Source organism: Ovis aries, chromosome 22, assembly GCF_016772045.2.
Source record: "Ovis aries strain OAR_USU_Benz2616 breed Rambouillet chromosome 22, ARS-UI_Ramb_v3.0, whole genome shotgun sequence".
Classification (NCBI taxonomy): domain Eukaryota; kingdom Metazoa; phylum Chordata; class Mammalia; order Artiodactyla; family Bovidae; genus Ovis; species Ovis aries.
This window is the reverse complement of record NC_056075.1, coordinates 51,024,424-51,048,641: the sequence shown is the minus strand read 5'-3', so window position 1 is coordinate 51,048,641 and position 24,218 is coordinate 51,024,424. Positions and strand designations below refer to the sequence as shown.

The 24,218-nt window shown below is 60.3% G+C and overlaps 2 protein-coding genes across 4 annotated transcripts in view; both read right to left on the bottom strand.

Annotated features, from left to right (window-relative positions):
- Positions 1 to 24,218, bottom strand: part of KNDC1 (kinase non-catalytic C-lobe domain containing 1) — a 53,490-nt gene that overhangs the window by 10,600 nt on the left and 18,672 nt on the right. For 2 of the 3 annotated variants that reach the window (XM_027960304.2, XM_042238516.1), the window contains exons 7-21: positions 22,397 to 22,511; positions 21,702 to 21,773; positions 21,552 to 21,613; positions 11,599 to 11,757; positions 11,054 to 11,131; positions 10,467 to 10,560; positions 9,689 to 9,851; positions 8,956 to 9,620; positions 8,631 to 8,775; positions 7,745 to 7,881; positions 6,849 to 7,192; positions 3,228 to 3,321; positions 3,047 to 3,144; positions 2,691 to 2,911; positions 418 to 531 (exon numbers count right to left, since the gene is read on the bottom strand). In XM_027960304.2, the coding sequence (XP_027816105.1) occupies positions 418 to 531; positions 2,691 to 2,911; positions 3,047 to 3,144; positions 3,228 to 3,321; positions 6,849 to 7,192; positions 7,745 to 7,881; positions 8,631 to 8,775; positions 8,956 to 9,620; positions 9,689 to 9,851; positions 10,467 to 10,560; positions 11,054 to 11,131; positions 11,599 to 11,757; positions 21,552 to 21,613; positions 21,702 to 21,773; positions 22,397 to 22,511 (2,561 nt within the window). The remainder of the gene's footprint in view (positions 1 to 417; positions 532 to 2,690; positions 2,912 to 3,046; positions 3,145 to 3,227; positions 3,322 to 6,848; positions 7,193 to 7,744; positions 7,882 to 8,630; positions 8,776 to 8,955; positions 9,621 to 9,688; positions 9,852 to 10,466; positions 10,561 to 11,053; positions 11,132 to 11,598; positions 11,758 to 21,551; positions 21,614 to 21,701; positions 21,774 to 22,396; positions 22,512 to 24,218) is intronic. The other variant, XM_042238515.1, reaches the window with a different exon arrangement.
- On the bottom strand, positions 17,052 to 17,532 carry LOC114110275 (thymosin beta-10-like). Its single transcript, XM_042238517.2, has one exon. The coding sequence runs from the start codon at positions 17,451 to 17,453 to the stop codon at positions 17,325 to 17,327; it is 129 nt and encodes a 42-aa protein (XP_042094451.1). The 5' UTR covers positions 17,454 to 17,532; the 3' UTR covers positions 17,052 to 17,324.

Below are 24,218 nucleotides of genomic sequence, written 5' to 3'. Positions count from 1 at the left end.
GGGCACCTAAGTCTCGCCCCATGCCGCCCGCCCGCCTGGGCACGAGAGGGGCTGCTGCAGCCACCGCCCCCTTCAGCCCGCCCCGAAGTTGGGAAGGTGTCCGGAGCAGTGGGGTGGGCAGGGCCTCCGTGAGTCCCCTCCCGGGGTGCCCAGCCTGAGCTTGTGCGGGCGTCTGGGGGCAAGGACAGGCCAGCTCAGAGAGGGCGAGAACACGTCCAACACCGCCCACCACGCCCTCCTGTGCTGACCCTGCCTGCCGGCTGAGGCCCTTGGGATCCCCCATACATCCTCCAGTCCATGGGGGTCCCACCTGCCTTGCCCCCACCCTGCTTCTCCCCCCCGGGGGCATCAGTGGCCGCTCCTGGCCCGTCTGCACCCCCTTCTCCGCCGCTGTCCTTGGCCTGGACCCTGGGGTACCTGGACAGGGTGCTGCTGATGCGGTCCAGCAGGAAGTGCAGGAAGTCGTGGGGGCTGCAGAAGTAGCGGAAGGTGTACAGGAACTGCTGCACGTAGCCCTCCAGGAAGGCGCCGCTGCGGGGGGCGGGCGTCAGCGCGGGCCGGCCGGCACCCGCCCGGGGTGTGTGCGGGTGTGCGTGTGCGGCTGTGTGCACAGATGAATGCACAGGGGTGTGCGTATGGGTGTGCGTGTGCAGGTGTGTGCAGAGGTGTACGTGTGCGGGTGAGTGCATGTGTGGGTGTGTATGGGTGTGAGTGCGGCTGGGTGCAGATGTGAGTGCAGCTGTGTGCACTTGTGCGTGAGTGCAGGTGTGTGTGGGGCTGTGTGCAGAGGTGAGTGCACGGGGTGTGTGGGTGTGAGTGCAGGTGTGCACAGGTAGGTGTGTGGCTGTGTGTGTGTGTGTGGGCGTTGGTGTGAGTGTGCGGGTGTGTTTGAGTGCTTAGATGTGGACACGAGAGTTCTGTGCTGGAAGCACTGGCTGGACCACCACTCAGAACCAATGAGCCAGGGGTGTGGGGTACTGATCACATTAGAAATTCCTCGACATTTTCAGTCTGAAGACTTTTAAATTTCATTTTTTTAAAGGATTTTTTTGCCTGCGTGATGCGGCATGCGGGACCTAGTTCCCTAAGCAGGGAGCGAGCCTGCGCCCCCTGCATTGGAAGCTTGGGGTCTCTACCACTGGACACCAGGGAGGCCCCTGAAGACTTTCTTAATCTCCGTTTTTCAGGTTCTCCCTGTCTCCTTGTAGAAACCGCTAATTCAGAAAGCTGAGCAGGTGCAGGGGCCCTTCCCCAGCTGCAAATCACTGTCAGGAAAAAAGCAGGGGGGGCTTGTGGGTCCTCGGCCTCAGGCAGGGCCCCCTCGGGGTGCCCCCGGCACCAGGAGAGCAAAAAGGAGGTGGGGGTCCAGGAGTGAGGCCCCACGGGCCACTGGTCCCTTGCTGGACCCAGCCAGACGCAGGCAGGACTGGGCAGCTGGGGTCCAGCTCCCCGCAGAGGGGATGCCCTCTTGGGGGTGCTGTGCTCACGTGTAACACGCGTGCCCCGTGACACACACATGATGTCTCCTGGAACAGTTCGGAGGGTTGTGGTGCTGAGTGACACCCCATCCCGCAGGGGAGGCGGATGAGGAGGCCTGAGTTTGAGGGGCAGCCCGGAGTGCCCCCCAGCAGGAGGCCCCCGGCAGCCCACTTAGGGAGGGCGACTTGGGGGGGCAGAGACAGCTGCTCCTGGAGGGCCCTGTCCCCCACTGGCTATCAACAGCCTCCAGCCCACAGAAGACCTGAGGGGCTCCGGAGCAGCGTGCTGAGCCCCTAGAAGCCACCCTGGGGTGACGCTCCCACCATTGCGTGGGAAGAGGTCTGTGTCCAACCTGCTTGGGCCTGAGAGGGATGGGCCCTTAAGGAGGCTGCCCAGAGCCTGAGCCCCATGTGGGGCTCGGGGGTGCACCAAGGGATGGGGGGTCAGGGGTGCCTGGGGGCCCCGGGAGTGAGCAGCCTGGCCCCTCCCTGCTGCAGGCGAGCCCTTGCGCCCGTGTTATTAGTTGGGGTCCCGTGAGCCTAAGGGGCCTCCCCAGTGGCTCAGCAGTAAAGAACCTGCCGCAGCGCAGGGACCACAGGAGACCCGGCTTCGATCCCTGGGTCAGGAGGATCCCCGGAGGAGGGCCTGGCAACCCACTCCAGTCTTCTTGCCTGGAGAGTCCCATGGACAGAGGAGCCCAGTGGGTTGTTGTGACTCAAGTGACTTAGCACGTGGCACATGAGCCTAACCCTGCTCACGCCCAGCAGCGCTGTGGAGAGCTGGCTGGGTGCAAGCTGCCCTCAGCTCTGGAGCCCCATGTCAGTTACTGGGCATCCGACCTAGGAAGCTGGGCGCAGTCACGGTGCCTCGGGGGGGCCCGGCTGTGTGGAGTCAGGAGCCCGGCAGGCTGTCAGTCATGGTGGCCGGGTTTTCCCAGGGGTCTCCTTCAAAGTGCCCCCTGCACACCTGACCCAGACCCCCAGACGCATGCGTGTGGGTCTGGGCCCCTCAACCAGGAGCCTGGCCAAGGAGGCCAGTGGGCGCCGACACAAACTTAGGTTTCTGACGGGAACTCCACACAGGTAGCATGCAGCCCCGCCTCAGGGGCGCAGGGAGACGCCCGCCTCCTCCACCCGACCCTGGGCCTGTGCCCCCCTGGTCTACGGGAGCCTGGGGGGCACAGGGGTCCCAGCGTCCCCCCCGGGCTGCACCTGGAGTACAGGTAGGCCATGAGCCCCAGCGGGGTGCCAGCCTGCAGGACGCGCGCCTTGGGCTGCCGGCCGCCGCGCGGGTGCTTGCTGACGTTGTAGAAGATGAGGGAGGAGGACTCGTCCAGGGGGCTGAAGTCCAGCGTGTCGCAGTGGGCGGCCGCGATGTTCACGATCACGGGCAGCGCGCAGGGCTCCAGGCCCCACTGCTCCGCGTACACGACCTGGGGCGCGAGTCAGCGCTGTCTGCCTGCCCGGCCGCCCGCTCGCTCCGCGCCGGAGCTGGGGCGGCCGCTCGGAGGCGGGCGTGTTTCCGCGCGGTTGGCGGGAGGAGCCTCTGGGCGGGGGCGGGGCCTTGCCTGGAGGTACTTCTTGGCCAGCCCGAGGAACTGCACCTTGGCCCGCATCTCCTCCAGCTGCCCCTTCAGTTTGGACAGCATGGTCTTCACCTCGGAGCCTGGGGGGGCACGCGGTCAGCACGAGGCGCCCGAGCCTCTCGGGCCGCCTGCCCCCAGCCCGGCCCTGGCCCAGCGAGGCCACCTCTGCTCCTCTTCTCCTTCTGCAGGAGCTTCTGGTAGAACTTCAGGGTCTTTCGGAAGTTCCTCTTCTCAATCGTGAGCTGCTGCTCCAGCTCCTGGGGAGGAAAGAGCTGTGAGCCCCGGGCGCCCACCCTCGGGTTCAGGGGAGGCAGGCTCGCCCACAGGGCCAAGGGGGCCTTCGGGACGTCCGCGTCGGCTCAGTGGAACTGGGAGACGTCTCAGTAGCGTGGGAGGAACCAGATTCGACGGACTTGCTCAAAACAAGGCAACCAAACGGGCGGGGTCGGTGACCACCAGCCCGCCCGGCCGCCCCGCAGCCACCCGGGAGGAAAGTGCCCTCTGGTCAGAGGGGTTGCCTCCCGGAGAGAACCCCAGGCGCCACGTCCCTGGCTGGGGGGACCTGGGCCCACGCCTCTCGTGGTTTCCTTGGTCTCAGGGATCAGCCGTGAGTGAGGGTCCGCGGGCACCTGTGGTTCCATGAGGCCCCTCTGTGGCCCCGGACCCACCCACTGAGGCCCCCCACCACACGTACCACCCCTCAGGACCCCTGTGTGATGTGGGCTGGGCCCCCCACGTGCTCAGCCACCTTGCTTGGGCACGAAGCTTGGACATGGCCAGCAGTACAGACCCCGAAGCCCACCAAGCCAGCCCTGGAGCCACGCGCAGCCCCCTGGAGCGCAGCCCCCTGGAGCGCAGCCCCCTGGAGCGCAGCCCCCTGGAGCCCAGCCCTGGGTTTCTGTGCAGAGCCCCAAGGCAGCAGGGGCGTCAGCCAGGCCAAGACCTTGAGGATAAACGCCTGAACGAAGATTGGCAGGGTGGTTGGTGTGAGCGGGCGTCAGTCCCGTGGGCACAGCCTGGCAGGCACACCGGCGGGCTCGCCCCAGGCGGGCTCGGGTGGTGGGTCTGCATGGAATACTGAGGGTTACTTCCTCCCGCCCTAACCCGACCAAGGGTTCTCACAGAATTAAAGGAGCATCTGCTCATTAGACCAATAAACGGGGATGGCCTGAGGTACAGTTTAGGCCCACTGGATTTACGTGGACCTGAGGTAGACAATAAATAAAACAGGACTCACAAGTCGGAAAGCCCAGAAAGTGTGGACAAAGAGAAGACGGAGGTGAACGTGATCGGTGCCTCCCACCTAAACGCTCGGAGCAAAGCCTTGTTAGGACAGCAAGCTGAGCAGAGACGCGCGCAGGCCGCGGTGCAGCGGGCGGACGGCGCCCCCGCGTGGTCAGCGGCGGGAGGTGACCGCGCTCCCTCCGGCGGCCCCGCCCACCCAGGCCTCACACACGCGCCTTCTGGGAGCAGATGTGAAATGTGTCCACGGGATTTTTATGCCTTTTGTGTTTTCCAAGGCCCCTGTTTGAAACGGACACGGTGGGTCTCCGAGTGTGGCGCTGGGGTCAGGGTCACCCGAGGCAAGAGCAGAAGTCCTGACCCACCTGCCCGCACTCAGGGTCCAGGGCATACGCCTTCCGGGGGCAGGAAGAAGGGAGAGACACCAGTCTCCCGCCCGGCGTGCCCCCGCCCGGCGTGCCCCCGCCCACCGTGCCCCTCGGGACCGGCCCCCGAGTGCACCGCCTGCAGAGCCGCTGTGGGACCCGGCGTGGGAGCCTCCTCCTGGCCGTGGGGTTGCCAGCGAGCAAGCCACAGATAGCGGCCCAGCGCGTCTGGGACCCGAGCTGGTCTCCCGTATACCTTTAAGGACCCTCGTGGGACGCGGGGCAGCCAGGCTCATCCATGGCCCAGTCTCCCTCCAGGAGCGGCCATGCCAGGAGAGCCTGGGATTGAGGACAAGGGCCCCGACGACCCCACCAGGCACCTGCCCAGGAGGCCACAGGCAGCACCCTCCCCAGCCCTGAGCACAGCGCGGGCTGGAAACAGGCTGCCTGTCCTCAGGGGCCCACACTGACATAATGCCACCAGCAATCGTGACCTGTGACATCCAAGGCTGTGACTTGTGGTGTCAAACATCATGACACGTAATATACGAGGACATGACCTGTGGTGTCAGAGGTCATGACCTGTGACATCCAAGGACATGACCTGTGGTATCAGAGGTCATGACCTGTGACACTGGAGCGTGTCACCCATGCCATCAGAGGACTCCCAGGCCAGCCCGCCGCCCTGCCCAGCACCGTTGAGTGGGGGCTGCTGGCAGGTCCGCGTGGAGCTGCCTCTGACCGGGCCACGTCCTCCTGGCCCCACCGCCCAGTGGCCCTCGTCTGGGGTCCTGTCTCTTGGTCCAGCTGAGGTCAGCGTGACAGCAGTGTTGGTGGGATGCTGTGGGTGCCTGGGCTCAGAGTTGAGGGGTGCCAGGGAAGCCCACAGGGTTTGGGGACCCCCACCCCAGGGTCTCTTCTCTATTAGATTCAGTTACAGTGCGTGTGGGGTTTCCCAGGTGGCACAGCGGCCAAGAGCCCGCCCGTCAGTGCGCGAGGCGGGAGTCCCTGGGAGGGAAGACCCCTGGGGTAGGGTGTGGCAGCCCACTCCAGTGTTCCTGCCCGGAGAGTCCCATGGACAGAGGGGCCTGGCAGCCCACAGTCCCTGGGGTCGCAGAGCCGGGCACGACTCAGCACACACACGGTGCGCGGCTGCCGAGAGCACAGGAGGCTGCTGGCTCTCCGGGACTGAGGCCTGCTGGGCTCCTCCTCTCCTGGCACTGCGTAGCCGGGTGCGGACACTCAGGAAGGTGGGGCTGGACGGTGCTGAGGCTCGCGGCGCGGGGCTGCAGGCGGTGGGGGGCGGGAGTGGGGTGCCCGGCTGCTGGCCGTTCCCTCCTGTCTGCCCCCCAGGGCCCACCCTGCGTGGCTGTCGCCCAGGTGGGAGCCTGGTCACTCAGGAGGGGTCCGCAGTCCAGGTCAGGGCTCCTGGTCGTGGAGGGGCAGACCCGCAGTGACTGGGCAGAGACCTGGGGTTCGGAGGGCCAGGCCTGGATGCTCTCATCCAGGACCTGCCGTCACCCTGCTGACCTGGGAGGAGCCGGGGCTGCGCCTGACCCGGAGGGGCATGCACAGTGTGCTGCCCACCAGAGAAGCGACCCTGGGGCCTGGCCGAGCCGACCCGAGCTGACCGCCACGGGCCAGGTGGTTCTCACCTGTCATGCTGACCCTGCTGCCCAAACCCAGCTGTGGTCCCCAGGGCAAGGTGACCTCCTGCCAGCCGGCCCCTGGTGGCCAAGAGCCCAAAAGAGAGAAGCTGCTTCCTGCCCCCGAGATGGTGGATGCACGCACATGAACACAAGCCCCCTTGGAGGACACACAGTGGGGGCCCTGCCCAGCATGGTGGCAGCGGGAACAGGTGGGAACTGGGAGCCCTGGCTCGGATACGTCCTCCTTGCCCGCAGCGCGTCCTCCTTGCCCGCAGCGCGCGGGGCCGAGCCCTGACCCCGCCCCCAAGCCGAGACAGGCGCGGGGCTGAGCCCCGTCCCCCCCACCCTCCACCAAGCGGAGATAAGCGCGGGGCCGAGCACCCTCCCCCCGCTCAAGCCGAGACAAGCGCCGGGCCGAGCACCGTCCTCCAAGCTGGGACAAGCGCGGGCCGAGCCCCGCCACCTCCAAGCCGAGAGAAGCGCGGGGCGGGGCCGAGCACCCTCCCCCCCAGCGGACGCAGGGCTCACCGGACTCTGGGCGTTGGCCGCAGGGTCCCCGGAAGCCTTCTGCCCGGCCAGCTCTTGCACGTAGCTGTGCACGTCGGGGCCGAAGCAGTCGGCCTCATAGAAGGCACTGCACCAGCCGGGGCTGCAGCTCAGCGCGCCCGGTGGGGCGGGGCTCACCGCCAGGCCGCGCTCAGGGGGCTGGGGGGGCCGGGACTCGGCCTCGCCACCCCCCGCCGGGCCCCCGCCCTGCAGCTGGGCCTCCGGCTGCCGCTCCCTCCCGGCTTTGACGGACTGCTGAGGCCGGAACCCCACTTCGAAGTTGCCCCGAGAGAGCTCATCCGAGTCCACACCCGGCTTCTCCTTCCCTGGACAGAGGAGAGGGGGTCACACGTGACGACGTGGGTTCCGGGAGACAGTCCAGCCCTGACTGTAGGGAGAAGCGTCAGGTCCCGAGGAGGGGCTGGGAGGGTCCTCGGGGTCCCCTTCCCAGTGGGCCGCCGTGCAGGGCGGAGTCAGGACAGAGATCCCAGGGAACCTGGGCCTGTTCTCAGACGAGGCAGAGGGACCTGGGAACCCGGGGTCCCCGCGAGCAGCGGGCTGTTCTCGGGCACCTCCACTGGCGCACGGTGCCGGAGTGCATGCGGTCCGGGGGCCATCCTGCGCGTGAGCACAGCCGCAACTGCCTGGCCCCTAGGGCTGGGACCCGTCCGACGGGCTTTGGGGCGTCATCAGGAGCCTGGGGCTCCAGCTGCAGGAAGCACCTCAATGTCTTAAATGGCTCGTGTCCAGTAAGGATGCCACTGTCACCCCGTCACCACACTGCTGCCCCAGCCCTCGCCCTTGCCGCCCACTGAGTGCCTGGGGAGCACTCCCCCACCCTCCCCCCACAGAACAGACCCCCTGGAGGAAGGTCTCACCCCAGATGCCGGTCTCCCCCGGCCCGAGGCACGAGGCCCTCCTGCTGGACGGCGAGCAGCTGCTCGGAGCGCAGGCCCCGCTCCCCTCGAGCTGCGACCCAGTCTCTTCGGAAGCACTGTCATCAGAACGGAGGACCCTGCAGGAGCCCCCGGGATCCCCCCCCAGTCTGACCGGAGGTGCCCCTGGGTGGAAGGTGGGGACCTTGGGACGGAGGCCCTGCCCGCACCTCTGGGACAGCCTGGCCGCAAGCACGGTGGACACAAGCCCTTGGACAGAGGACTTTCTGGGCACCTGTCTCCCCTCGAGGCCCCTCCCGCAGTGCTGTGAAAACAGGGCTCGGCTGGGGTGGAAGGCAGGTGTGCGTGGCCCTCAGTGTGGGGTGCTGGGGGCCCGGGAGGACTGAGGCTGAGACGGGGTTTGGGCTAGCCTGGGAGTCAGTGCGCCCTGCCCTTCCAGGCACAAGCCTGCCAGGTCCCCTGCCCACATCGCGCTCTGTGGCCCCCAGGAGGGGTTGGGCCACAGTCACCGGGCCTGTCCTGTGAAGAGTGGGGGCCAGGAGCGCTGGGGAGGGAAGCCCACCGGCCCTGACTCCTGCAGCTGCCACCTCCCCTCCAACCCAGGAGGGAGCTGGGCAGCTGGGGGGGGGGGACATGTCCCTGCAGGGGCGCCCGCCCACGCCCCAGGGGGCTGGCCCAGGGAGGGGAGGCGCCCCCTTCCCACCAGAGCAGCGGCTGCACAGGCAGCGCTTCGGCCAAAAGGGGGGCCGTGGTGGCTGCTCTAGGGAGGGCGCCCAGCTGGGCTCCGGCAGGAGGCGAGCCCCCGGGGCAGGCGGGGGGTAGGGGCCCAGGCGGAGGAGCCGGGGGTCCGCGCCAGGAGGGGTCTTACTTCCCGGAAGGCGGCGTCCGTCCGTTCACCACGTTGAAGAGGCTCTGCAGCAGCCTCTCGCCCCAGTAGAGGTCACAGAACTTTTCCGAGATGGCCCCGCAGAACGTGGCGTAGGTGAGGTCTTTCAGGGCGTAAATGTACTCCCCTGCGTTGGCGGAGGGAAGAGTCAGGATGCTGTGAGCAATTTTCCGGGTCCGGGGGCTGGTGGGTCTGGGACCCTCCTCCTGCTCCGCCCGTGCTGGGCCGCAGCGTGGCGTTGGGCTCCAAGGTGATCTCCCCCATCCCTGCGTGCCCACCCCGGCTCCTGGGCCATGACCCTTGGTACCCATGATTAGAGCCTCCAGCCCGCGGTCCAGGTAGCCGTCGAAGGCAAACTCCTCCTGGATGAGGCGCGTGGCCTCCTGCAGTGACGCGCAGGCTGCCCCCTCCGGGAGGGGCGGGGCGTCCACGCTGGATGGACACAGCTTGCGGTCTGCTGGCTGGGGCGCCTCGGGCTGGCCTCCTGGGGTGGCCCCAGGGCTGTCTGGATTCCCCGTGGCCGGGGAGGGGCCCTGTGCGGCTAATGGGGGGCTCTCAGGCTCCTGGCCTGCCTCCTGGGTGGTCCTGCTTCTAGGCGGCTCAGCTGGGGGGCGAGGGCTGAGGGGCGCTGTAGGGGGCCCAAGCGCATCAGAAGATGCTCGAATTGGGATGGGCTCCTCTGCCCCTCGATCCTCAGAGAACTCCTGTCTCTCCAGGGGCGGGGGTGGGGCTGGAGATTGTGGTGTTGGCATTGACGGCCCCTCTGGTGGGCTGGCAGGGGTCCAGGGGCACCCCTGGGCTGAGCCTCTTGGTGCTGACTCCCTGAGGGGCCCATGGGGGCTGGGCACCAGCTGCACAGCTGTCTCTGGGCTAGGGGCCGTGACGGCCTTCTTCCCATCGCCCTGTGGGTCCAGCTGGCCTCCTGTGGCTTCTGGGCTCTCCGCTGGCCCTGAGGTCAGGGCGGGCCTGTCCCTGTGAGTGGAGCAGATGACGCTCAGGGGGCGCCTGGGTCCCCTCCAGCCCCCAGGAGCGGCACTCACCTGGAGACAGCTGCATCCGCAGTAAGGACGGTGGGCCTGCAGTAACTGACTGGAGCGGTGAGCGCCTCTGGGAGCAGCACGGCCCCTTGGAGGCCAGAGGGCTGACCCGGCACTGGGCCCTGCTCGGCCACAAGCCTGCTGTCGTCAGCGATCCGCATGAGGTCTGGGGACAAACACGGGGTGACCGGGGTGGGCGAGGGCCTTCGTGGGGGCCGGCTATCGGGAGTGCTGGCCATGGCAAGTGTGGGCCATCGGGAGTGCGGGCCTTAGTGGGTGAGGGCCTTTGTGGACGCTGCCTTCATAGGGGCCGGCCATAGGGAGTGCGGGCCTTCATGGGCACTGCCTGGATGGGCCCAGCAAGCCCAGGGCCACTGCGAGGGAAAATCCAAGGAGAGAGGCTGAGGGAGGCGCGTCCAGGGCTGCCCCGAGCTGGCAGGGAGGGCGCAGTACTTGGCTGCATGGCTGGAAGGCTGGAACAGGTCAGTGGCCCGGCCGCAGACGGGAGGCTCTGTGGGCCGTGTGCTGGCGGGGTGCGCTGGGAGACATGGGCTGCGAGGCAGAGGCAAGTCACCCGCCCTGGCCACTGGACACAGGGAGGCCTGAATGCAGGGTCAGAGGAGCCGGGGGGTGTGAGGCAGGGTGGCTGGGGGCCAGCTCTGGACACGCCGTCTGGGGTCCTTGGCCACATCCAGCGTCCACACGGGGCTGGACTCCTGGAGGCAGGGGCGATGACAGGCCTGGGGCAGGGGAGGCAGAGAGGGCCAGTCCCAAGGCCCACCTGAGTTAGGCCTGGGTGCGGCTGCCAGGCTGGGGTCCACCTCAACCACCGAGAAAGCGCGCTGCAGACCAACGGTCTCCTCTTCCTGGTAAACCTGGGGCAGAAGGACGCGGCCAGCTCCGCAGGATGAACGTGAGGCCCTGGAGGCGTGGCCTCTGCAGCCTGAGCGCCCCCAGCGCCCACGGGCCTGGCTTCCGTCTCTCTGGAGCGGGAGCCCCGGGGCCATGGGCTTCTGGGAGCAGCGAGTTCTGCTGGTTCCTGGGGTGGGGGCCGGTCAGGCCTGGGGCAGCCAGGCCTCACGTGGATGAGGGTGGCGAGTGCATGTCGCATCCAAGGAATGGTGTCACCACCGTCAGCACGCCCGGAAGCTGAGGGTCACTCTGCGACCCCCAGGACGTGCCAGGGGTTCAGCAGACACCAGGGCGGGGGCCTGGGCCCCCGAGAGCGGCACAGTCAGGCCAGCGGATGGGGAGTGACCTGCTGCCCTGGCCCAGGGTCTCCTCCTCCTTGAGCAGGAAGAGCGGGAGCCTCTCCCGACGGCCCGGCGTAGCACAGAGGGTCTGCGGGGTCTGCCGCGCCCAGCTTACCTGGCAGGTCAGCGCCCTCAGGTGGGCCAGGATCTTGCGGCTGTCCATGCCCCGCTGCAGGAGGTAACCACTGCAGGTCTGAAAGCAAGCACAGCCCAGCATCCAGACACACGGCCGCGCTGTGCACTCTCGGGGCGAAGCCGGTCGGAGTGTGGGGTGGCAGCCGGAGGCCTGGGGCTTCTCAGCAGGAAGACCCCACAGCACCCCTTCGTGGGGAGAGCCTGGGGGCTGGGCTGCGATTCAGAGTCCCCGGCTGTCCTGGCTGTGGTCAGCTGGGACGCCACGGGTCGAGGGGCTACACCCAGCCTGGCGGACCCGTGGGGAAGTATGGGGAAGTTGGGCATGTGGGGTCCGTGCTCGGCCCAGGCTACCCCTTTCCACCCGGCCGGTGGATGCACTGGAGACCGGGACAGGCTGGGGGAAGGTCGTGAGATGAGCAGCAGGGGCCCCTGGCCGCCCATCCACAAATGAACCCACGTGCTCCCCGTCCAACCCTGACCTCCCCCCGAGACGAGAGCCTGTCCGGCCCCCCACAGTGCAGGTACCTCGATGGCTTCCGCGGCAGAAGGCCGCTCCTGGGCGCTGCGTCTGGCCATGTGCAGGAGGAGCGTCTTGAGCCTGCGTGGCAGGGCCAGCTTGCGGTCTTGGGGGACACTGAACTTGGCGGCCGTCCACAGGACCGCGGCCACACAATATACAGAGGCCTGGGTGGGGAGAAGGGTGGGCCGCGGGCTCAGAACTGCCCACGAGCGGGGGCCGTCCTCAGAGCCTGGAGGCCCCACCACAGACCCTGAGCTGCATGCCAGGCTCTGGCCTGGGGCTCTGACCAGTACCCACAGGCGTCAGAGCCTCAGCATGAGCAGGAAGACCTGGGCCCCGGCCACACCTTCCAGCTTGCTCTCCACGAAGGGACGGTGGCCCCGCGGGGGCCCGAGGCCCAGAGTCCCCCAGAATCCTACCGTGCTGCTAAATGCTGACAACAGGCTCCCTGAACAGAAGCACATCCTCCCGGTGCCCACAGAGGTCTGTTCTAGGATGTGCTGACACGAGGGGCGTGGCACACACACTGGAGGGTGTCACGGAAGGGCCGATGCTCCTCCCTGCAAGCTCGTGCAGTCGGCCGCTTCTCCCCGAGGGCCCCCCTGATTTCCATCTGACTCTTGTATCTGCAGCCGACCTGTGACCAACAGGAGCTTCCGACCTGCGTGGGGCCAATACCTTTGTTTCTCTCAAAAAGTGAAAGCGAAACCAGAGCCACAGCGCCCCTCTGTGCCGAGTCCGGTGCCCTTGCCGAACCCCACGGGGTCGTCCCGGACCCGACGCACTCTGGTTCAACCTTGTCATGTTCATCCCGCACAGCCGCCATTGAGTCCAGCCCACTGACAAGACGGGGAACCAAGCCCTGAGTTCAGCGCTGGTGGGTTTCCATGGTGTGAAGACTCAGCGTGGCCGGGTCCCAGCCGTCGGTGCAGTGGAGCCCGGGGGTGGGGGACCCGGGGGCCCTTCCTACGGGGCTCCTGCCCGGAAACACAGACACAGCAGACTATACCAAGTCATTGTCCAGTCGCTCAGTTGTGTCCGACTCTGCGACCCCATGAATCGCAGCACTCCAGGCCTCCCTGTCCATCACCAACTCCCGGAGTTCACTCAAACTCATGTCCATTGAGTCAGTGATGCCATCCAACCATCCCATCCTCTGTCGTCCCCTTCTCCTCCTGCCCTCAATCTTTTCCAGCATCAGGGTCTTTTCCAGTGAGTCAGCTCTTGGCATCAGGTGGCCAAAGTACTGGAGTTTCAGCTTCAACATTAGTCCTTCCTATGAATATTCAGTTGACTTCCTTTAGGATGGACTGGTTGGATCTCCTTGCAGTCCAAGGGACTCTCAAGAGTCTTCTCCAACACCACAGTTCAAAAGCATCAATTCTTCAGTGCTCAGCTTTCTTTATAGTCCAAGTCTCACATCCATACATGACCACTGGAGAAACCATAACCTTGACTAGACAGACCCTTGTTGGCAAAGTAACATCTCTGCTTTTCAATATGCTGTCTAGGTTGGTCATAGCTTTTCTTCCAAGGAGCAAGCATCTTTTAAATTCATGGCTGCGGCCACCGTCTGCAGTGATTTTGGAGCCTGTAGAGTCTGACACTTGGTCCCCTTCCCCACCTGTCACGTGGCCAGACGCCCTGATGCTAGGGTTTGGGTTGAGTTTTAAGGCAGCTTCCCCACTCCTCGTCACTCTCCAGAGGCTCTTTAGCCCCTAATTTAGTTCAGGTCGGTAGGAAGTTGTTAGTTTTGAGTATTTATCAACTTTCTTCTAATTTTGAGGTAAGTGTAGATTCACACAGCTGCAGGGGATGACCCAGGGAGGCCCAGGTGCCCTCCCCCAGCCCCGGCGGGGACACCCTGCAAGGCTGGGCACAGTGCCACAGCCAGGCCCCTGGTGTGGGCCCCACGCGATGGGGGCTCTGCTGTCACCAGGATCCAACCTGTCCCCTCCAGCCTTAGTTGCTGGCAACGATTCCTCTGTTCCTCAGTTCTTAATTTTGTCATTTCACATGAATGGACCTCCCGCTACACAGCCCTCGGGGCCGACGCTGCTCTCTCGGCTCCATCACCGCCGCCGCTCTGTGGGCCGCCCTGCGCCCGCTGCAGACATCTGAGCTGAAAGACCTCCAGGCTGGGGCTGTGGCCGGCAAAGCCGTGAACAGTCGTGTGCAGGACTTCATGCGAACACAAGCTTCATTCCTCTAAGAAAGACGTCCGGGTTGTCCGGGTCCCCGTGGCAGCGGATGGGCGTCCCCACTGCTCCTCGCCCTTGCGGGCCTTTGCTGTCGTCAGTGTTTGACTTTAGCCTGTCTGCCGAGTGTGTGGTGGGAACTCACTGCTCTACTTGGCATCCCGAGTGCTGGACAGAGTGCGACATCTTTCACGTGCTTACTTGCCATACGATACCTTCTTTGGTGAGGTGTCTGTTCAAAATTATTGTGACAATATACAGCCTTGATGTACTCCCTTCCCAATTTTGAGCCAGTCTGTTGTTCCATGTCAAGTTCTAACTGTTGCTTCTTGACCCCTATACAGGTTTCTCAAGGAGCAGGTAAGGTGGTCTGGTATACCCATCTCTTTTAAGGATTTTTGTTGTGATCCACAGTCACGTAATCAAAGGCATTAGTGTAGTCAGTGAAACAGAATAGATGTTTTTCTGGAACTCTCTTGCTTTTCCTATGATCCAGTGGTTGTTGGCAATTTGATCTCTGGTTCCTCTGCTTTTCTAAATCCAGCTTGAACATCTGGACGTTCTTGGTTCACATCCTCTCGAAGCCTAGCTTAGAGATTTTGAGCATGTCCTTGCTAGAAATGTGAGACGAGTGCAATTGTGTGGTAGTTTGAGCATTCTTTGGTATTGCCCTTCTTTGGGACTGGAATGAAAACTGATCTTTTCCAGTCCTGTGGCCACTGCTGAGTTTTCCAAATTTGCTGGCATATTGAGTGCAGCACTTTAACAGCATCATCTTTTAGGATTTGAAACAGCTCAACTGGAATTCCATCACCTCCACTAGCTTTGTTTGTAGTGATGCTTCTTAAGGCCCACTTGACGTTGCACTCCTCGATGTCTGAATCTAGGTGAGCGATCACACTATCGTGGTTATCTGGGTCATTAAAACCATTTTTGTACAGTTCTTCTGTGTATTCTTGCCACCTGTTAATATCCTCTGCATCTGTTAGGCCATACCGTTTCTGTCCTTTATTGAGCCCATCTGTGCATGAAATGTTCCCTTGGTATCTCTAATCTTCTTGAAGAGCTCTCTAGTCTTTCCCATTCTATCGTTTTCCTCTATTTCTCTGCACTGATCGCTGAGGAAGGCTTTTGTCTCTCTCCTTGCTGCTCCCTGGAACTCTGCATTGAAACGGGTGTATCTTTCCTTGTCTCCTTCGTCTTTCGCTTCTCTCCTTTTCTCAGCTATTTTTAAGGCCTCCTCAGACAGCCATTTTGCCTTTTTGCATTTCTTTTTCTTGGGGATGGTTTGGATCACTGCCTTCTGTACAATTTTACGAACCTCCATCCATAGTTCTTCAGGCACTCTGTTGTAGACTTTTAAGAGTTCTTGGCATATTTGGGATACAAGTCCTTGGTCAGATATGGGTTTTGCTCCCATCTGTGGCCTGACTCCTCACTCTCCTAACTGCATCTTTTATGGAGCACAAGCATCTAATTCTAATGGAGTCCAGCATCCACTGTTTCTCCCATAGACCATGCTTTTGGCTTTGTATCTACATTTTTCCCTAGATTTTCTCCTCCATTATCTTCTAGGAGTTTTATAGCTCTGAGGGCTATGGCCCATTTCGAGTCAGTTTTATGAAAAGTGCAAGGTCTGCGTGAGGATTCCGTTGCATGTGGGTGTCCTGCTGTCCTCGCACCGCCTGTTGAGAGACCGTCGCTTCTCCTAGGAAGGCCTTCGCTGCTTTGCCGAAGACCCGTTGACTGTGTTTGCGTGGGTGCTTCCGGGCAGTCTTGTTCTTTTTATTTGTTCCGTTATTATTTGCCTTTCCTTTTGCCAAAGCCACACTTGATTACCGTCGCTAACAATCAGTTTTAGAACTGGGTGGAGAAGGAAATGGCACCCCACTCCAGTGTTCTTGCCTGGAGAATCCCAGGGGCGGGGGAGCCTGGCGGGCTGCCGTCTATGGGGTGGCACAGAGTCGGACACGACTGAAGCGACTTAGCAGCAGCAGCAGCGGCGCCAGGCCTCTGACTTTGTTCTTCAGTTCTGTGTCTGCTATTCCGAGTCTCCTGCCTCTTCACATAAACCTTAGAATCGGTTCATCGGTAGCCACAAAATAACTTGCTGGAATTTTCACTGGAATTGCATTGAATCTATAGATCAAGTTGGGAAGAACTGACATGGTACTAACATTGAGCCTTTCAATCTATGAACAGGGACTACCTTCCCACTTTCTTAGCTTTTCGGTTTCTTTCGTATTAGTTTTGCTAGTTTTCCTTAGATGTATCTCACACACACGTGTGCATGCTAAGTCACCGCAGTCGTGTCTGACTCTTTGCGATCCCGTGGTCTGAGCCCTCCAGGCTCCTCTGTCCATGGGATTCTCTAGGCAAGAATACTGGAGTGGGCTGCCAGGCCCTCCTCCAGGGGTTTTCCCCACTCAGCGACTGAACCCGTGTCTTTTACGTCTCCTGCATGGGCAGGCAAGGTCTTTACGACTAGTCTCACACACATCTTGTTACATTTATACATGAGTGATTTTTTTGGTGCTACCATAAACGGTATTGTTTTTTAAATTTCAGATCTTAATTGTTTGCTGCTGGTAAACAGGAAAGTGACATTTGTATCTTCCCTCTTTTACCTGCGATCTTCCTATAACTGCTCTGTTCCAGATTCCTGTGAATTCTTCGGGATTCTGACATGATTTCAATCATCTCAGCTGTAAGCAAAGAGTCTTCTTTCTTCTTTCTCATCGACACATGTTGCCTTTTCTTGTCCTGTTGCTGCGTTACCTGAGCTAATACAGATCTGCACACGTGTAGGCTCAGTAGAAAGGCTAAAATCAATGTACCGTATTGAGGAATGAGAAGGGACATTCTCGCCTTTTCCCCAGTCTTAGGGGTAAATTATCTAGCTTCTCACCGTTAATTATCTGTTGGCTATTTTTGTCAATATTCTTTACCAAGTTGAGGACATTTCCTTCTGTTCCTAGTTTGCTGGGAATTTCTATTATGAGTGAGTGCTGAATTCTGTCAGAAGCTTAGTATCTCCTGATACAAACAGATGCCTTCTCTTCTTTAGTTCACGTGATGCATTACGCTGACTTCCAGCGGTTGAGTCAGCTTTCCACACACGGAGTAAATGTGATTTTGCCAATTTTAAATTTGGATGAAAAGTTCAATTTACCCATTTTTCCTTCTATGGAGAAATTTAAGGATAGTGCTTCCAGTGCCAAGTCTAACAACTCCACCTAGCCCTCCGTCCCAAATTTTTCTTTTTTCTTTTTTTTTTTGCCACGAGGTGTGTTTTATTTTCATTAATCATACAAATAATTTTCTATAATATTCCAGGGCAAACCGGAGAAATCAGGCAGTCCGATTGGAAGGTCCCCTTCAGAGACCCGCGGGCCGGTGGCGACGGCCCGGAGTGCCCGGGTTCACAGTGCAGCTTGTTGCTCGTGTGCATCTTCCAGGTGGCTCTTCCTCCACAGCACGGCTAGGGTCTCCAAGATGATGCGGTGGAGAATCCTCCAGGTTCGAGGAAAATCTCACTTTGCTTGCTTCTCCTGCTCAATGGTCTCTTTGGTCGGCAGGGTGTTCTTCTCCTGCGTCTCAGTCTTCTTCAGCTTGGCCTTATTGAAGCTGTTGATTTCCCCCATGTCGGGCTTGTCTGCCATTTTCTTAAAACAATCCGAGAAGTTCTGCTTCCAGACCGAGGTCCCGGGGTACCCACTCGCGTTGCTGCAGCAAAAGACCTCTTTTTTTTTTTTAATCAGCATTTTGTGGCCTTCAGCATACAAAGTCTGTACATTCTCTGTTTGACTTACATCTAAGTATTTCACTTTTTCGAGTGATTAAAATGTGTGATGTTTTTAATTTTAGTGTCCACATGCTCACTGCTAGTGCACAGAAACAGTACAGTTGATTTTTGAATGTTTACCTTATATGCTGTGACCTTTCAGAACTCACTTCTAAGTCGTGGGAGGCTTTTCTTTTCTTCTCTGTGGATTCTTTGGAGCGCCTTTGCGTTTTCTGTGGACACAGTCATGCCGTCTGCAGGCTGCCTTATTCGTTCCTTCCTGGACTCCTGCTTTCTCGCGTCGCTGCAGTGGCTGGAACTTCCAGGACAATGCTGAGTGGGGTGGAGTCAGCGGGCATCCTCCCCTTGTTCTGGGCCGCAGCCTTTCCACTAGGTATGGTGCTAACTGTATGGTTCTTCTGGTCGATGCTCTTTGAGGAAGTTTCTTCTATTCCTATTTTTCGTTTTTTTTTTTTTTTTTTTTAATAAATGGATGTTAGATTTTGCCAAATTAGAGTTCCAAAGAATAGCAAGAAGAGATAAGAAAGCCTTCTTCAGCGGTCAATGCAAAGAAATAGAGGAAAAGAACAGAATGGGAAAGATTAGAGATCTCTTCAAGAAAATTAGAGATACCAAGGGAACATTTCATGCAAAGATGGGCTCGATAAAGGACAGAAATGGTCTGGACCTAACAGAAGCAGAAGATATTAAGAAGAGGTGGCAAGAATACACAGAAGAACTGTACAAAAAAGATCTTCATGACCCAGATAATCATGATGATGTGATCACTCATCTAGAGCCAGACATCCTGGAAAGTAAAGTCAACTGGGCCTTAGAAAGCATCACTATGAACAAAGCTAGTGGAGGTGATGGAATTCCAGTTGAGCTGTTTCAAATCCTGAAAGATGATGCTGTGAAAGTGCTGCACTCAATATGCCAGCAAATTTGGAAAACTCAGCAGTGGCCACAGGACTGGAAAAGGTCAGTTTTCATTCCAATCCCAAAGAAAGGCCATGCCGAAGAATGCTCAAACTACTGCACAATTGCACTCATCTCATATGCTAGTAAAGTAATGCCCAAAATTCTCCAAGCCAGGCTTCAGCAATACATGAACCGTGAACTTCCTGATGTTCAAGCTGGTTTTAGAAAAAGCAGAGGAACCAGAGATCAAATTGCCAACATCCACTGGATCATTTAAAAAGCAAGAGAGTTCCAGAAAACATCTATTTCTGCTTTATTGACTATGCCAAAGCCTTTGACTGTGTGGATCACAATAAACTGTGGAAAATTCTGAAAGAGATGGGAATACCAGACCACCTGACCTGCCTCTTGAGAAATCTGTATGCAGGTCAGGAAGCAACAGTTAGAACTGGACATGGAACAACAGACTGGTTCCAAATAGGAAAAGGAGTACATCAAGGCTGTATATTGTCACCCTGCTTATTTAACTTCTGTGCAGAGTACATCATGAGAAACACTGGACTGGAAGAAACACAAGCTGGAATCAAGATTGCTGGGAGAAATATCAATCGTCTCAGATATGCAGATGATACCACCCTTATGGCAGAAAGTGAAGAGGAGCTAAAAAGCCTCTTGATGAAAGTGAAAGAGGAGAGTGGAAAAGTTGGCTTAAAGATCAACATTCAGAAAACGAAGATCATGGCATCCGGTCCCATCACTTCATGGGAAATAGATGGGGAAACAGTAGAAACAGTGTCAGACTTTATTTTTTGGGGCTCCAGAATCACTGCAGATTGTGACTGCAGCCATGAAATTAAAAGATGCTTACTCCTTGGAAGAAAAGTTATGACCAACCTAGATAGTATATTTAAAAGGAGAGACATTACTTTGCCGACTAAGGTCCGTCTAGTCAAGGCTATGGTTTTTCCTGTGGTCATGTATGGATGTGAGAGTTGGACTGTGAAGAAGGCTGAGCGCTGAAGAATTGATGCTTTTGAACTGTGGTGTTGGAGAAGACTCTGGGGAGTCCCTTGGACTGCAAGGAGATCCAAGCAGTCCATTCTGAAGATCAGCCCTGGGATTTCTTTGGAAGGAATGATGCTAAAGCTGAAAGTCCAGTACCTTTGGCCACCTCATGCGAAGAGTTGACTCATTGGAAAAGACCCTGATGCTGGGAGGGATTGGGGGCAGGAGAAAAAGGGGACGACAGAGGATGAGATGGCTGGATGACATCACAGACTTGATGGACGTGAGTCTGAGTGAACTCCGGGAGTTGGTGATGGACAGGGAGGCCTGGCGTGCTGTGATTCATGGGGTCCAAAGAGTCGGACACGACTGAGTGACTGAACTGAACTGGACTGGACTGGATGTGATCATGGGGTTCTTCTTTAGCTGGTTCCTATGTTGGACTGCACTGAGTGGTTTTCAAGTACTGAACCATGTATCCCTGAACTCACATCCCTAGAATACCCCTACTTGGTGTATAACTGTTTTTACACGTCAGTTTAAAAACATCTGTTTGTTTGCATCTGTTTGTTAAGGGCTTTTGCCTTTATCCTTGTGAGGAACACTGACCTATAGGCGTATTTGTTGCAGTATCTTTGGTTTGGGCATCAGGGTAATAACAGCTTCATAAAATGGTTTGGGAAGTGTTCACTTCTGTGCTTGGAATAGACCGTGTGGACCTGGCATTAGTCCCTCTTAACATGCTCAGCAGAGCTCCCAGGCAAAACCGTCGGGGCCTGGAGATTCAGGGAGTGTCAACTTGCAGATTCAATCACCTCAGCAGCTACGGGGCTATTCAAGGTCTATTTCGTCTTGGTGAGCTGAGGTAGCTGATGTCTTTGAGGGAGCTGATGCCCACTCCGTCTGAGCCGTCGCAGGTCAGGGGCCATCTGTGGTGTGCCACCTCCCTTTCGGTGCCTGCAGGGTCTGCGGGCGCGCCCCGCCCTTCCTGACGGTAGTTTGTGCCTCCCTGCACGTTCTGCTCTCAGCGAGTTTCTCGGTTCCCCTGGTCTCTCCGAGAGCCGGTCCGTCTCGCGCTGGTTTCCTTCCCGCTTTTCCGTCCGCACGTCGTTGACTTCCGCTCTCCGCTTGCCTGCTTCCTTCTTTCCGCTCTGGGTCTGGTTCGCTGTCCGTCTCCTTGGCGCTTGAGGTGCGAGCTCAGATCACCGCGTTGAGACGTCACTGCGCTTCCAGCTCTCAGCACACAGTCCTGTACTCGCTTTGTTAGACTGACAACTACTTCATCGCTCGCTGATTGTTGGAGGGAAGGTGGACAATGGCCAAGTCCCAGCGCTTCCTGAGGCCTCCTTGGGCCCCGCCCCTGCTGGGGGACGGGCGTCTCGAGGCCGGGAGGCCGGGGGTCACAGGCCGGCTGCTCAGCCTTCTCCGCCAGCACCTGGAGCGGCAGGCTGCCTTCCCCTCGTCCTGCCACTCTAGCTCCCGAGTATGGGCCTCCCCTGGGCTTGAGCAGATGCCCTTCCTCCTCCACGTGTGAGGCGAGCGCCCCTGGGCTCTCGGGACCACTGCTCCCGGCCAAGCCTCCCCGCACGCCCCCACCCCACCTGCCTGCCATCCACTCCCGCTTTACAAACCGTGTGCTTGGGGGCCGGTTAGTGGTCCTCACACCGGGCCCGTCCTCTGCCCTTTCCCCACCAGGCTCTCTGGACAAGGTGTGGGCACCATGGGGAGGGGGGTGCGGGAGGTCGGGGAGGGGGTGTGGAAGGTCAGAGGAGGTGTGTGGGAAGCCATGGCGGGGGTGCGGGAGGTCAGGGGAGAGGGTGCGGGAGGTCAGGGGAGGGGTTCGGGAGGGCACAGGAAGGGGCTGCGGGCGCCCCGGGGAGAGGCTGCAGGAGGTCAGGGGAGGGGGTGCAGGAGGCTATGGGAGGGGTGCGTGAGGTCAGGGGAGAGGGTGCGGGAGGACACAGGAAGGGGCTTCGGGCGCCCCGGGGAGGGGCTGTGGGTGCCCCGGGAGGGGTGGGAAGAGGCGAGGAGGGTGGAAGAGCCCTGGTACCTTTTCGGTCATCAGCTTCTGCTCTTCGACCTCGGGAGCCAGGAAGAACGCGTTGTAAGCGCCTGAGAGAGAAGACCCCAAACCCTGCTGAGCCCCCTTCAGCGCGGCTGCGGGTGCTGCCGCAGCCCCCAGGCAAGCCCGCTCACGCACCGTTGACAGGAGGCGGCCCGAACAGCACGGCCCCGTCCTCGGCCACCAGCACGGAGTCCAGACACAGGCAGGCTGCGGAGGAGGCGCGGGTCAGGGCCCCCGAGGGCTGGCCGAGCCGGGGGCAGGGCAGGGTGGCTGCCGGGGCGCAGGCGCTGCGGGAGGAGGGGGGGCAGAGGAACGGGCCCGCCCGCTGAGTGCTGCCCGGGAGGGGCCTCGGGCGAGGCCGGCCCTCTCTACCTGCAGCCGAGGCTCACGGGGCCTGGGGGTGGCCGCACCGCAGTGCCTGCCCTGTCTGTCATGTGCCAGAGCCACGGTGGGGCCAGAGACGTCTCTCTGCCTGGCAGGGCGGAGCTTCGGGGGCCACAGAGCATCACAGCACCCAAGACCACCCCCACCAGCCAGAGGGGACAGCGTCACCCCTGCTGAGAGGACGTGGGCTGAGCCCCCCACGCGGCTCCGGCTCCACTGCAGGGTCCCCGCTCTAAGGCCCACACATTTTAAGCTGCGCTCTGACCCCCTCGTTCCTGAGACCAGAGCCAACACCCCAGGCTGCCCCCGGCTCACAGGGTGGACACGGCTGCCCCACCCCAGGCTGTGCACACAGCACACGGGCGAGGGAGGCCACTCGGCCCCCAGGTCCTGGGCCAGATGTGCTGGGGTGGGCGGGCTGGGGGAGGACCCGCGGGGGGTGTCACCTGGGTGCTGGCCGAGCGTCCGCAGGGTGCTGAGGCACGCGTGGGACAGAGCCCAGAGCTCGTACTCCTTGAAGGGCCGGCCCAGCTTGGTCAGGAGGTCCTGCAGGGAGACGCCCTGGGGGTGGGGGAGTCGCATTCAGGGTGCAGGCAACTGGGAGGGGTTTACAGGGCAAGGACCGCCTCCAACACGGTGTGTGTGCTCCTCCCCCCGCACGACAGGCTGGGGGAGTCCCGGCATCCACACAACAGGTACTGGGGGCGAGTGGACAGTCCAGATCCCTGTGCACAGCCAGCGGAAACGTAAAACGCGCAACAGTGTGGAAACCGCATGGAGGCCCCTCAGAGAGCAGGTGCAGAATTACCGTCTGCTCCAGCCCCTCAGAGAGCAGGTGCGGAATTGCCCTCTGCTCCAGCCCCTCAGAGAGGCAGGTGCAGAATTACTGTCCGCTCCAGCAACCCCACTTAAAAGCGAGGTCTTGAAGATGTAGTTGTACAACCACGTCCAAAACAGCGTGATGCACAAGAGCAGAGACGTGGAAGAGCCCAGGAGCCTTGGGCGATGGACGGACAAGCATGGTTGGTCCATCCACTCGAGGGACATCGCTGAGCCCTAACGAGAGGGGAATTCCGACACAGCAACAATGCAGATAAAGCCCGGTCAGCGACACGCCAGCCACAGAGGGACGCTGATTCCTCACACATCACAGACTGAGGGGTCACAGCCAGAGGCAGGAAGCAGATGGGAGGGTGTCAGGGCTGGGGGAGGGGAGGAGGGGTCCATGCTCAAAGCGGGCGAGTTTCAGTTTGGGAAGATGAGAAAGTTCTGGAGGCGGTGGTGGTGATGTTCGCACAGCAGTGTGAGTACCTGCTGCCACCCGCCTGCATGCTTGAAATGGTTGAGACTGACTTCATGTTACGTATCCCCCTTTCCTTGTGACCCCTATCCCATAAAAGTCCCAGAATCAGAAGACTGACTTTAGCTGGGAGGGAGTTCTCTGATTTGGGGCCACGGGGGGAGCTAGGCCAAGCCACCACCCTCGGGCACAGACATGCGTGTTTACAGGAAGGTTCGGAGGTGGTGGCTTCACTGCTCCCGGGCTCCACTCTACTCCAGGGTGCAGCCGCCCTGGTCCTGTGGCTCCCCTCCCCAGTCTCACCCAGGCTGTGCCTGGCCAGTGGCCTGGATTTAGGGGCACAGGGCTCCCCAAGTCCCCTGCTGTATGTGGAGTTGGAGCAGCCAGCTTTGCAACCAGGACCTGCTCTCCAGAGATCTGGGTCCCTGACACCTGACGAGCTGTGGCCTGTGTGGGGGCCTAGTCACCAAAGGTCTTTGGGGCAGGAAAGCTGGTGGCTGAGACCATGGCTGGGCTCCCCATCAGCCATGGGCTCTGCCTCCAGACACCACCCACCCTCTGCAGGGTGGTCCCAAGCCTCAGTTCACCCATCTGGGACGTGGGCTGTCGTGAGGCTGTCGGGCATTTGAAGGTGAGTGGGGACCCTGGCTCAGGCCTGAGGTTTTTCACCCCGGAGCCTGGCTCTATGTACACAAGTGCGGCTGTGTGGGTGGACACGGTGGGGCGGGGCCGTGGGCCAGTGTGGGTGGGGTGGACAGCGTGTGGGCCTTGAGCACGTGTCAGTGCGTGCTGGGGTCTCCAGGAGGGATTTCCATTTTAAAGTAACCATATTTTTCATGTAAATTACCCTCAGGTGCTTGTCAGGATATGAATAAAAATGTAACTCAGTCAGCCCTCCCCTTGAACCTCTGGGTCAGCAGTGAAGTTCCTCAGCTGTATCTGACTCAGGGACCCCATGGACTGCAGCC